The sequence below is a fragment of the Ruditapes philippinarum genome, unplaced genomic scaffold (assembly GCF_026571515.1).
Source record: "Ruditapes philippinarum isolate M1 unplaced genomic scaffold, ASM2657151v2 ctg603_1_1_1_1, whole genome shotgun sequence".
NCBI classification, from domain to species: Eukaryota; Metazoa; Mollusca; class Bivalvia; order Venerida; family Veneridae; genus Ruditapes; species Ruditapes philippinarum.
The window spans coordinates 191,364-205,196 of NW_026866219.1; the positions used below are offsets into that span (position 1 = coordinate 191,364).

General features: G+C 31.2%; 1 protein-coding gene across 2 annotated transcripts; it reads right to left on the reverse strand.

Annotated features, from left to right (window-relative positions):
* Window positions 1–6,227: 6,227 nt before the first annotated feature.
* On the reverse strand, window positions 6,228–12,762 carry LOC132731768 (uncharacterized). 2 transcript variants are annotated; one of them, XM_060718022.1, is made up of 2 exons: window positions 12,658–12,762; window positions 6,228–9,462 (listed from the first exon to the last, which is right to left on the reverse strand). In XM_060718022.1, exon 2 carries the CDS (start codon window positions 9,459–9,461, stop codon window positions 7,377–7,379), a length of 2,085 nt encoding a protein of 694 aa, XP_060574005.1. In that variant the 5' UTR covers window position 9,462; window positions 12,658–12,762; the 3' UTR covers window positions 6,228–7,376. The 2 variants fall into 2 exon arrangements, with proteins under 2 accessions (XP_060574005.1, XP_060574003.1); XM_060718020.1 differs by lacking the exon at window positions 12,658–12,762 and adding an exon at window positions 9,843–10,070.
* Between the last annotated feature and the right edge of the window lie 1,071 nt (window positions 12,763–13,833).

A 13,833-nucleotide genomic window follows, 5' to 3' on the forward strand; every position in this document is an offset into this window, starting at 1 on the left:
GATAAAATGGTAACTTTATTTAAAACTTGTGCTTCACTCAAAACCATAATTTCTGAAACTCTCGTAGTAAGATTTAGTAACTCACAAATGAAAGCATTCTTTCTTACAGATTATATAAACCAATATCTATGTGATGTAACATTATTAATTATTTATATACAAATTACAATAACAGCATTCAACTGACTCAAATTCTTGCCAGTATGGTAGTTCTGTTAGTTGTTGTATGTATGTTGCTGGTTGTCTATTTTTCACATTGAAGATTTCAGCAAAATTCTGAATCATTACATTTTCAAACGTATTTCCATATAGTATAACAAATGGATTTTATAATATTTGTACCAATATATATGTTGCTGTTTGTCTATTTTCACATTTTAAATTACATCAAAATTCTGAATCATTCCATTTCTCAAAATCTATTTCCATATAGTATAACAAATGGATTTTATAATATTTGTAAAAGTTTATATGTTGCTCTTTGTCTATTTTCACATTTAAAATTATAGCAAAATGCTAAATCATTCCATTTTCATTTATTGCAAAACTCTTTTCCATATAGTAGATATCAATTGTATTTTATAATATATGTACCAGTATTTAACTGTAATTCTATTATGCAAAGCTAAATAAAGCATTAACTGAAAGAAATCTGTGTTGATATATTGTGATATGTCCCAAAAACTGAAGACAGAAATCTACTTTTTTGTCATATAACTACATTCCAGCTTTACTGGTGGAGGAAGAGCTCAGTGACCCTTCCGTGCATTATTTCAGGCAGGAACGGAGATTAACTAAGATTAGATGGCCACTAAAGATCTTCATTCAGGCCAAACAACGTGAATAGCAGGTGTCAAACTAATTAAACAAGCCCTGTATCGAAGTTCTCATTTTGATTGTCGGGGTCAAAGGTCAAGATTGCAACAATGAATATTGTTTGTACCTATATATTAAGAAAGACCTGGCATACTGCTTCCAATATTTAAATGATTCTATATGTTAAACAAGAAACTCCATCATTTGGGATCAATAAGTAATAAATGAAAAGGCAATGTCTGGCCTTGAGAGTTAAATCAGCCTCCGAAAAGTGCTTTGATATATTTGATACTTTAAAGGATCAGGTTGGTCAAGGTGGTAATAAAATATTCCATGTACATGTTGTTCTTCAATCTTAGTATAAAACATCAGGACTAATGTTGGGTGTAACAAACTTAAAGCGATACCAGGGGTCGAAATCACATCACTTATTGGGGCTAAGAGCTGCATATACTCCAGTAATTTGAAACAATTTAGCCGCCATTTATGATCCTGCAGGGTTAAACATTGGCTGCAATTCTGCTCCCCAACCCATTAAGGCAAGCTCTCATTCACACGGGACACAAACATTTTTCACTATAATGGTACTAGTGTTGTTGATAACAATGGTTACTGACAGCTTTGCTAATTTTATATTACACTTTCATAATGATCATTATTCTGCAATCTGGTCACCTAAATTTAAAAAATTTGCAGTATCCATTGAAAATGTGCAAACAAATAGCCACTAGAGTACTAAGTGAATTAGCTGGAAAAAGATATAGCGAGAGACTGTTATAATTAGGCATACCAACTTTAGAATACAGAAGAAACAGAGCAAATATGATTGAAACTTATAAAATAGTTAACAACATTAACAAAATAGATAAGGAAAATATATAAGGAAAAAATTTCATATTTCAACATCTATAATAATACATATATTATATTGTATTATTATAGATTTTGAAAAATGAATTTTTTTCAAAACGGCTTATATTAAGGTTTTTTGATATATATGATCAGTACATGTGCTGGGATTGACAAATATGCATTTTATTTGGATTTTAAAGGCGTTTTGAGCTCCAAACCCCAAGTGTCTGTGATAGGAACCAATTATTTCGCATTCACCATTGTTAATATACGAATTTACTGGGTACGAATGCCTAACAGTTGTCCCCCTTTCTGTAACCAGCCATTTGCAATGTGCTTTTTACCGTTTTAGAATTTTCATACAAAAAACGTACGAAAGGCTCAAAGGGGTAAGTTTAAATACTAATAATGTAAATAATTGTTATTAAGGTCATTGACTTCCGATTCATTGTCCCTCACCACTATGTGTTTGAATCCTGACATATGTCAGATATTTTTTCTTGCATATTCTACCATATTTCGTTGGATTTTAAATTCTTTATCTTTAACCACAGGGACCCAGCACAGTGTTGGGATAGTGTAAAAAAGTAATTCTAAAAAAAAATATATACCCTATATATTATATATAAAGTATATATTTTTTTTTAGAATTACTTTTTACACTATCCCAACACTGTGCTGGGTCCCTGTGTCTTTAACAGTGTTTAATTTCAATGGAAATTTAGGTCTTCCTCCACCAGTACAGCTGGAACGTCGCGATATGACCTATACTGTGTCGATGTGACGTAAAACCCAAAACAAAACAAAAACAAAACAAAACAATGGAAATTTATATAATTATTGTCCAACAACATTGACCTGGCACTCTTGCATTTGACCCTGTAGTCGGTATATTCCGTAAACGTTACGATCTACTTGTAAATCAATTTGAATGTTTACAAATATCCTATTGTTAAAAAAGTGTAAATTAAAATTCCCCCTTAGCGCAGTTGGTAAAGAGTTTTCACTGGAAGAATGTAAACGTAGACTGGTATGTTCAAATCCTATTTCAGCGATTTTTTTAAATTTTAATTTTGAAATTGCCATTCTCTTTAAACTATTTAAAACCTTTTTATTGTGTGTACTACATATGTAGAATTTTTAATAACTGCCTTTATAGCGTGTATGCATTAAAAAGCATATACGATTGCATAATGTCAGAAAAAGAACCGTTGAAAGACACCGTAAAGAAAAAAGAGACATAATTTAGCATAAAGACACAACTTAAAAGGTATTCTAAAACCAGGTGAAGTAAAACGATTTCAAATTAATTCTTGCGATTTAATTTTAAAAAAACCTATAACGTGACGTTGGTTAGGTATCGAACCAGAGACATTCAGATCGGTAGTCCGACATCCACACCACAATGACGAGTGAAGTTAGCAAATATATCGATATATTCGATAGGTAATGGTCAATGTTTATTCATATGACCTTTCCGAAAATTAATGAAGTGCCAGGTCAATATTTATTGGACAATACAGCCGTAACTACTTTCTTACAACAGCGTATGAATTACAACTTTATTCATAACGGTAAAATGACGTCATCCTATGCGTGCAGCACGCGACTCATCTGGCACCTCCCATGCCAGATGAAATTTCCGGCATGGGTAAAACTCACGGAAACGCCAGTCTGATATGCAAGAATGGGAAATCTCACCTGGAGAAATAGTCCTATGAATATGACGTCGCTTTGAGATATTTTTGCTTCTGGGCAAAGCAACGTCATATCGAAATTGCTCAAAAACCCATAGCATGTTCCGCCAGAAAATCGGGCGGAACGAAAAACAATGTAAACAGCGTGTATTTACATAAGTTTTGACCTATTTATGAACAAAACTAAAAAATAAATACCTTTTGTCAAAATAATTAAACTGTCACATCCGAAAATCATGATTAAATCCCCTCATGTATTTCAATTCTTTTTACAGCCGATAAATAAATGGCGGCCATAAAGTGCGCGAAATCTGATTGGCAAATTCAAATGCAAGCGTTTAACTGAGTCAGAATAATCTAACGGAATATTTTTTTAACGAAATAATTGCCTATGCACCGTCATTGTGTTCGAATATATTTTTCCGTTCAAAAATTTGGAATCAATCTGTAAAGCACCTTGCTTAACAGCATGGCTGATAGACAAAAATAGATTGATGTTTATATTTTATTTTAAATTGATAAGAACATTGTTTGAGAGTTTTTGTGTATGATTGAGCATGAAATTGAAAGAAAAGAAGATAAGCTTTTGAATAAAGCTTGAAAGGCAAGACAATAGACATTTTTTTATTTTTTTTATGATGCTACTCAGTATGCGTGTTTGAGCAATAACTATTAGACGTCAGGCTTGACCGACATAAACTATAACAAGCCTGTAACGTCTAATATATTGGACTACTGGAGAAAGAGCTTGAGATTGAGAGTAAACACAATGATGAGAGAAAAGTGGAGATCTAAGATGTCATTGGAAAAGTAAGTGAAATTACTCACAGTTATACAGTTAATTTCAAATTACTAGTACAACTACAATATGATTACTCCAAAATCGGCCCTCAGCCCTTGTGGGTTTGAATCCTGTTAGGGACATTGAATTCTTTCATCTTCTGGTTGTTAAGCTTATGTGCATGCTTGAAAAAATTAATGAAGGTGAATTTTATGCATAGTTTCACCAGTAAAGCTTAAAATTGCTGTATGACCTTAACTTTTCTGGATAAAAATTCTCTGATAATCATAAAGTAAATTATAAAAAGGCCATTTTAGTATACAAGTCCCTAATCAATCTTCTCCCTGATTATATGCAAAATCTTTTTATAAATACGGAAAATAAATCATTAAGATAATATGAACAAAGTTGACTTTTAGTCCCCGAGCCAAGAATTGAATTCTGCAGAAAATCCCTGTTATATTCGGGTTCAAAACTTTGGAACTCCCTAGTAGTACCTTTAAACATACGAAAATCTTCCAAGTTACAAACATTCAAAACTAATTGTCTAAAATGGTGGTTCTCTGATGGGCATCAAATAACCTAGCTATTGTTTTAATATCACATATATACATGTTATGGTCATAAACTGTACAATTTCATACTTTAAAATATTTTCTATGTTGTATTACTTGTAACATTAATAATCAAGTTTTCTTTGTTTATATAAATCTTTTTTGTAACTGTATATTTGTACATTTTGATAGAGGTTCATAGGGAAGACTGAGCTTGCCTAACTATGTTGCCTTTTAAAATAAAGTCTTTTTATTTTTTTTTTCAAAATTAAAGCAGTTTGTGTTTTTTTTCTTTTTCGAGATATTTTGGGAGAAAATGGTGTTGTTAATTGTAACTTCTTTCTTCATAGATTTAGAGAACAGAAACTACTCAAAAATCAACGGAAAGGGATTCAAGGAACAAGGACAATACAATATTAACTCTAGAATCTGATTTAAGAAATACAAAACATAACTTGATGGGGATGGAATCAGAAGTGACTTGAAATGAAGACTTGAAAAATTGAATGGGTTTTAATGGATCTCTAGAGAAGCGTCTTTAAATAGAAAAGAATTCCGTAAGTAGTTGTTTCATTAATTAAAACTTGGAATTTTGTTTGATTGTTAACTTATTTGACTTGTTATTATAGTTGGTAGAGTGTAACGTTTACAAATCTTCTAATGGATGTTAAAATATCTATTTCAATTTCAATTTCTTATAAGAGCTTAGGGAAGTTAAACTTATGCTTTCACAAAGTAAATTGAACTTATGATGTGTTAACTTTGTTTTGTTTACTGTTTTCTGTTATACAATGTTACAGTTTCTGTTTAGTTGTTGTTTAATGCTAGCAGAGGAGAAAAATTCAGTCTCTAAATGGATGGAAGATTATACAATATTGTCACATGACTTTGAAGTTTTACAGCACGATCATACAGTACTGTGTGATAAATACCAGTCTGAGCTAGAAGTTGTCAACAAGTTAAAAGTTGGTATTCTTTCTAAGTTATTTAACAATGTACAACTATTATTTTACTGAATGATCATGTTGGGCATCCTATGCGGAGTGGTTATGGTCAATGACTTCCGATTCATTGTCCCTCACCACTATGTGTTTGAATCCTGACCATTGACTTTGTATTCTAAATGTGTGGAAAAACTATCCATCTAACCTACAGAATGTCAATGGTTCTACTTAGGTGCCTGTTCATGCCTGAAACTACGCACAGATGCGTACCTGAAGTCTACCAGTAAAGCTTAAAATTCAGTATATGACCTTTTAAATGTTGGTGCAGCGTAAAACCACACACATAAACATAATGATTACTAGTATTAGTTATCTGTGACCAAGAGGTCAAGGTCATTGACTTCAAACAACTTGCTCCCTATCACTGAAGGTTCAAATCCTGCCAGGGATATTGGATTCTTTCAGTTGAGGAAGCTGTCTAGCTAGCCTACAGATGTAAATCCAAACTGCAAACTTCAAGATTATAAAGAAAAGTTAATTTGGTCATGTTTCTTAAAAAAAGACAAAATTCAACCCCAATAATGATATAAAATTGTTTTATTTATTGTTTAATATTTACAATTCACATTTTTATAAAAACATTTTTTAAATAATGAAAAATAGTTACTACAAATATCAAACTATATATGCAGTGATGGTTCAATAGAAACATAGTTAAAAGTTCAGTTACATCATCAACAAGAACACTTGATGTCGTTCATTTGAAGTTACAACATACCATGGTATAGTTGACTGTATAAACTTATTGAGAATTTAAAAGTTTTCAGAAATATTTAAAAACTGAATCAGCATGCCATCATTAAAACTTCAATACTTGGTCTGGTAAGGAATAATATTCAAATATGTACAAATTAAATGATATGACCTATTTTCTAGCCCTGATTATCGATATCAATATTCCTTTCGTTATATAATGTATATTCCTGTAAGTTATTATTGCCTTATATAAATGTTTGTTTGAAATTTAGCCCTTGTCTGGGGCTCAGTTTATATATACAAACAACCATTTATATAGGACCTGCCTATATATAAAACTTGCAAAAAAGTAATAACTAATGATATAACTTGTAGAGGGAACTTGAAGATAGAGAGGAGGAGTTATCTACCATGAAGGATTTTAGTAACACTAATGTCGAGTTGGATAGTAATAAAGGTCAGCTGCTCATTATCAAGGATACAGTACAGAAACAGTTACTTATACAAGATAAAGGAACCATTTATCAAGGAAAACAGGAAATATTTGCTGTAATATTGTGTGGTCATATCTGAAAAATATATTATACTTAAGTTTTTAAGACTTATTAAGGTTTTATTTCAAATCAAACAATTTTTCCATGGACTAAACTTGACTAAATTCATATGCAGCTCAAATTCTATGTAATGATATGGACACACTCTCTGGCCTGGTTTTCAAATACTCTAATACTTTATAGAAATTATGCTTCCTGAATTGCTGGAAGTTCATCCACCTTCAGCCTCCAAACTTCACATTTCAAAGTACTTTGATGTTAAAGGTCATTGTTTTGTTTAGGGTATAATCAAAGTTGATATTGCTGGTACGGATAGCACAAATCACATTATTTAGGAAAAAAAGTTGTGAAAGGCCATAGATTAAAGTTTGTTCATTTATTTAAATTGTAAATTGTTCTTTCCTTTCACATTTTGTCACCTTTTATGTCCTTGAATTTATCAATACAGATAGGAGTTTGGCCATATGAATCTTTGCAGCATTGTTTCTACCCCTTACATAAAGTGACATTGAAAAACACTGTAAAGCGTCTCCAGCTCTACCTTCTTGTTCCATACATTTTCCTAGAAGATTTAGAGCTGTTTCCCGATGTCTAAGTCTTGGTTCCTCTTTTATGCTTCTGATAAGTTTGAAGAGAGCAGCTTGTTTCTGGTCACGTCTCCCTAAATGGTTGTAAACTTTGTATTGTAAAAAGTAGAGGTAAGGGAGGGAATCCACCACAGCCAAATTCATCCATGTGTTGTCTCTGTCTGTACGAAATATTCTGTCCTCTTGTGTTGATCTAAACATTTCATATCTGAGTTCATAGGGTACACAGTGAATTTCACATGGCAGAAATCTAACACAGAATGCTGTTGTATACTGTAAGGCTTCTTCATTATGATTGTCACATAATTCAAGGTATCCTTGTCTTGGTAATTCCATCTCTAATAAATTACAACCACAGAAAGGCTCAACAATTTGAAGATCATATGTTCTTTCAATTTCAGTGAGTACTAGGTCAGCTTTTTGTATTTCTTGTGCACAGTATAAGATTGAAGCTAATTTTAGTTTACTTGATGCAACATCTGTATTCAGACCAAAAGAGATGAGATGGAGGGCATTTGCAGATACAGTGTAGTACTGATAGATGTTTAGTGAAGCCAGGACAGATCCTAGTGTTGTACAATACCACGGTAACAGAAGAAGACTGGCTGTCTTATGCAATCCTTCTTTATGTTGAAAGTTTAGTATCTTTGATACATATTTCTTTAATATTTCTACAGCTTTTTTTGGACTACTGTCGTAAAGAAAATTATAAGTTTCTATCAGTGCCAGATATATTTTGAAAGCCAGATTAAATGATAGTGCTGCTGAAATATCGTCACTTGTCTTGAAAGGACATAAGTTATAAAACTTGAGACAAAGCCTGAAACCAAGAGCATCACATGTAATCCCAAGTAGTGCCACTCCTTCACTGTTGATGATATTGTTGAGTATTTCCAGGATATATGTTTCGACTGCACGTGAAATTTCCCCCCTCATTAAATTATTCCCAGGTATGATAAAATGTGGACAATTTTTATTAATGATACTGTTGTACAGGAGATATAAACACAATGATAGACAAGATAGTATGTTATTTTCCCTCCAGATGTTAGAATGTGTTTTGGAAATACAGTGGAAGAGTACAGTTTTACACATGAAACTTGAAATAACATCTTTAAACAATGGATTTATAAATGTTTTTAAAATAATTTTCATCAATACATAACAGCGAATCTGTGTAACATTCAGGTTGAACATTAAACACCTTTCTGCTAAAGATGTTGAAATTCTCCATTCAAGATGCTCATGTTCACTGCCACTAAATCCAACAGGAACAACAAAGCATCCAGTTCTGCTGCAATATTGTTTCATTTCAGCAGAGGGCCATTGACCTTCACCTTGTTGACCCAACCATTCTCTAGCTTGTTGTGGCCATGTTGTACAATGTAGAGCTAATACAATATCCTTATCACAGTAGCCTTGTTGTCCTTGTTGTGTTTGTGCGGGCCCATGTAATTCATAAACACAGCAACGAACAAAAGAATTTTTTAAAAGAAATTTTCCTGATCTGTCTTTGAAGAATAATTGGTCAGATTCACAATCAGCAGGAAGCGGAGCATCAGATCTCAGACGTTGAAGTAAACAATATCCAGGAGTTACAGAATTATCTTGAATCATCAAATGATTACGTGCACCAGGTATCCAGTCACTCCAGTCTGGTATCACAGTGAGTTCATTGATACAAACAAGTTGGTCCATGTCTGAATTTATTCCAATTGTAGTTGTGCCTTCTGATTGACTCCCAAAATAGTATGTAATAAGATTTCCATAAAGTAGTTGGTCATGTATATTTTCTATTGATTCTCTCAGAAGCCATGCTCTTCTCCTCTTCAGTATAATTCTCTCATCAACACCTATATCAGCCAGAACCTCTGATAATCTCATTGACACAGTCTCAGTGTAATTTGGTACTTGATACATTCTGAAAAATATCATCAATGTTCTAAACTATTATAAAGTTTCTGGCATATGTAATATCTTTACTGATAAACTGATTTTCCTTTCTGAGATCACAACAATCAGATTGCAATTGTTGATTGTTAAATTGTCCTTTAGATGAAATTGTTTTAAAATAAGTTGTTATCATCAGCTTCATCATAATTAATTTTTGTTAATTTTCAAAGAAATGTATATTAAAATGTATTAGATGATTTCTGTTTTGTGAAAATTGATTTATGCAGTTTATGTTTTTATTTACCCTATGAAACAAAAAAATAATAAAAAAAAATAGCTCAATCGGATCTTTGACCTCCTTAATCAACGCTAGTCAGTAATATAATAAAGTAATCATTAACGTTTTACGTTTTTGTTTATATCCGCAGCAGATTAAAGATCATGAAGTCACTACATGTTCAATATTTAAAAAGCAAAACAAAACACTTCAGAAATTTCCCAGTTGCTAACAACAATTAGAGTATTGGGTTTTCTGGATTTATTTTTAACTTCCTGTTTCTCTTTCAATCTTAAGAAGATAACTCTGTTGAACAGTTATTATATATATATGTTACATTTGTTGTTTCCCTTTGTGGGAGAAAACTGATTGACAAGTTTTTTTAGACAAGATCATACTTCATGTATGTTAAAGGGACTCTACTGAGGTATTTTGTCATGCCAGGACTGGAAATGATTTTTCAAGACTAATATTTCATTTATCAAACGTCCAGAACAATAACTTTTGTGCCAAATATCACATCATTGGTTCAGCGTGTTTTTTTCGGAATTACAGAAAAGCTATTCTTATTTTGAAAAAAATGACCCAAAATTGTTACTCTTTACAACTCTTTTAATTCAAATCGAGCACTAAAATATGATTTCTGTATTTAATAAAGATATTGTAGAATTCTTTAAGAATAATGTTCCTGTTTTGTCTTTGAAAATGTATTAACCTATACCAGTAAGAACCTCTGATAGCTTATATTTGACATAGTCTGGTTGTTTCATTCTGAAAATATTGTTATTGTACTAAAATTGTATAACGTTTCTGACATTTTAAATTTCTTTACTTCTTTTCTGATTTTCTTATCTAAGATCACAATCATTGAATATTATTGTTTTTTTTATTGTTAAATTGTGAAATTTTCCTTTATAGAAAATTGTTTTAAAATAAGTTTTTATCACCATTTTGATCAAAATTAATATTTGTTATTTTAAAAGAAGTGTATTATTTAATGTTTGAAATGACTTTTGTATTGTGAAAATTAATTTATACTGTTTAATTATTATATATGCTATGAATCGAAAATTTCAATTAAATACAAAACTTTGACCTCTTTTTGAATAAATTTTAATCAACACTAGCCAGTAATATAATAGAGTAATCATTAAAGTTTTACTTTTTGTTTATATCTGCTTCAAATATAAGATCATGAGGTCACTAGATTTTCAATATTTGAAAAGCAAAACAAAATACTTAAGAAATTTCCCAGTTGCAAACAACAATTTGCTGGAATTATTTTTAACTCTTAAGAAGATAACTCTCTTGAGCAGATATTTCATATCTGACTTTGTTGTCTCCCTTTGTTGAAGAAAACTTGACTAAGATTTTTGGGCAAGTTAAAATAAAGATCAACATACTAGATTCATGTATGTGTATGTTTGTTTAAGGGACTCCATTGAGGTTTTTGTCAGGCTCAGACTGGAATATTTTTTCAAGATGAATGCTCCATTTAATGAAGGTCTAGAACAATAACTTTTGTGCCAAATATCAGATCATTGGTTAGTGTGTTTTTCCAGAATTCCAAAAAAGTTATTCTTATTGTGAAAAAATGACCCAAAACTGTTACTTTTTACTATGATTTTAATTCAAATCGAGCACTAAAATATGATTTCTCTGTTTGATAAAAATATTGTAGAATTCTTTTTAAGAATAATTGTTCTGTTCTGTGTTTGAGAAAGTATTCATCTTTACCAGTCAGAACCTCTGATTGCTTATTTGACACAGTCTGGTTGTAATTTGGTACCTGACTCATTCTGAAAATATTGTTTTGTTCTAAAATAGTATAAAGTTTCTGGCATATTAAATTTCTTTACTTCTTTTCTGATTTTCTTATCTAAGATCACAATCAAACTATGATTGTTGATTATTGTTTAATTGTGAAAATTTCCTTTATAGAAAATTGTTTTGAAATAAGTTTTTATCACTATTTTGATCATAATCAATATTTGTTATTTTAAAAGAAGTGTATTATTAAATGTTTTAAATGACTTTTGTATTGTGAAAATTAATTTATACTGTTTATTTTTGATATATGTAATGAATCGAAAATTTCAATTAAATACAAAACTTTGACCCCTTTTTGAAATAAATTTTAATCAACACTAGTAGTCAGTAATATAATAAAGTAATCATTAAACTTTTACATTTTTGTTTATACCTGCTACAAATTTAAGATCATGAGGTCACTAGATTTTCAATACTTAGAAAAGCAAAACAAACTTCTTCAGAAATTTCCCAGTTGTTAACAACAATTTGCTGGATTTATTTTTATCTCTTAAGAAGATAACTCTCTTGAGCAGGTATTTCATATCTGACTTGTTGTCTCCCTTTGTGGAAGAAAACTGATTGACACCATATTTGGACAAGATAAGATAAAGATAACTGTACTGGATTCATGCTTCATGTATGTTAAAGGGACTCCACTGAGGTTTTTTTGTCAGTCTGGGACTGGAAATGATTTTTCAAGATTAATGTTTTATTTAGTAACGGTCTAGAACAATAACTTTTGTATCAAATATCATAACAATGTGGTTGTAATTTTGTACCTGATACATTCTGAAAATATTATAATTATTGTTCTACAGTAGTATAAAGTTTCTGGCATACTAAATTTCTTTACTTCTTTTCTGATTTTCTTATCTAAGATAACAATCAAAATATTATTGTTGTTTATTGTTAAATTGTGAAATTTTCCTTAATAGAAAATTGTTTGAAATAAGTTTTTATTACTACTTATTTAATGTTTTAAATGACTTGTAGTGTGAAAATTAATTTATACTGTTTTTTATATATATGCTATGAATCGAAAATTTCAATCAATACAAAACTTTGACCTCTTTTTCAAATAAATTTTAATCAACACTAGCCAGTAATATTATAGAGTAATCATGAAATATTTACCTTTTTGTTTATATCTGCTTCAAATTAAGATCATAATGTCACTAGATTTTCAATATTTAAAAGCAAAACAAAATACTTCAGGAATTTCCCAGTTGCAAATAAAGTATCCGGTTTGCTGGATTTGTTTTTAACTCTTAAGCAGATAACTCTCTTGAGCAGATATTTCATATTATGACTTAATTGTCTCCCTTTGTTGAAGAAAATTTCTTGACAATATAAGATAAAGATCAACTGTCCTAGATTCATGCTTCATGTATGTTATAGGGACTCCACTGAGGTATTTTGTCAGGCTTCAATTTTATTTAGTTCCACCCATTGTTTTCTTGTTTAGGGCTCCAGCATTTTTTTACTTGGGGGGACCATATGCTGCTTTTCATGGAATGGCACTAACGTGTCACATTGAAGGTTCCATGATAACCGCCATATGAACACATCTGCGGATGTTTCAAAATTCTTAATTTTACCAGTTCATGTTAACTGTTGAATTCTGCTTAAGCCGATGCTAGAGGGTGTGTACGGTAGTTTGCACTTGACAGTACTGTCCATGAACAGGCTCAATCAAACCGAGTCTGCAACATTTTCAATTTTGCCGCGTTGGGCTTTCTTTAGGGATTCTTATTTCACTCTTTTTTTTCAAGATGAATGTTCCATTTAATGAAGGTCTAGACCAATAACTTGTGTGCCAAATTTCAGATAATTCACTCAGTGAGTTTTTCCAAAATGATTATTCTAATTGAGAAAAAATGACCAAAATTAAAATGTGTTGTAATGTCTCTTACGTACGCCCTGAACTTGTGTCCGGCCCATAACTTCGTTATTTGAAGTCGGATTTTACAACTTTTTCACAGAAATGATCACCATATTTAGATGAAGTGTCACGTGTAAAATTTGGGTCGCTACATTGAAGGACAAGGTCATAGCATGACCTTGCTGCCAAATTTTGTCTGGCCCATAAGTTATCTTTGTTATTTGAAGTCGGATTTTACAACTATTTCACAGGAATGATCACCATACTGAGATGAAGTGTCGCGCGTAAATTTGGGTCGCTACATTGAAGGTCAAGGTCACAGCATTACCTTGCAGCCAAATAGTGTCCGGCCCATAACTTTGCTATTTGAAGCCTGATTTTACAACTATTTCACAGAAATGATCACTATATTGAGATGACATGTCGCA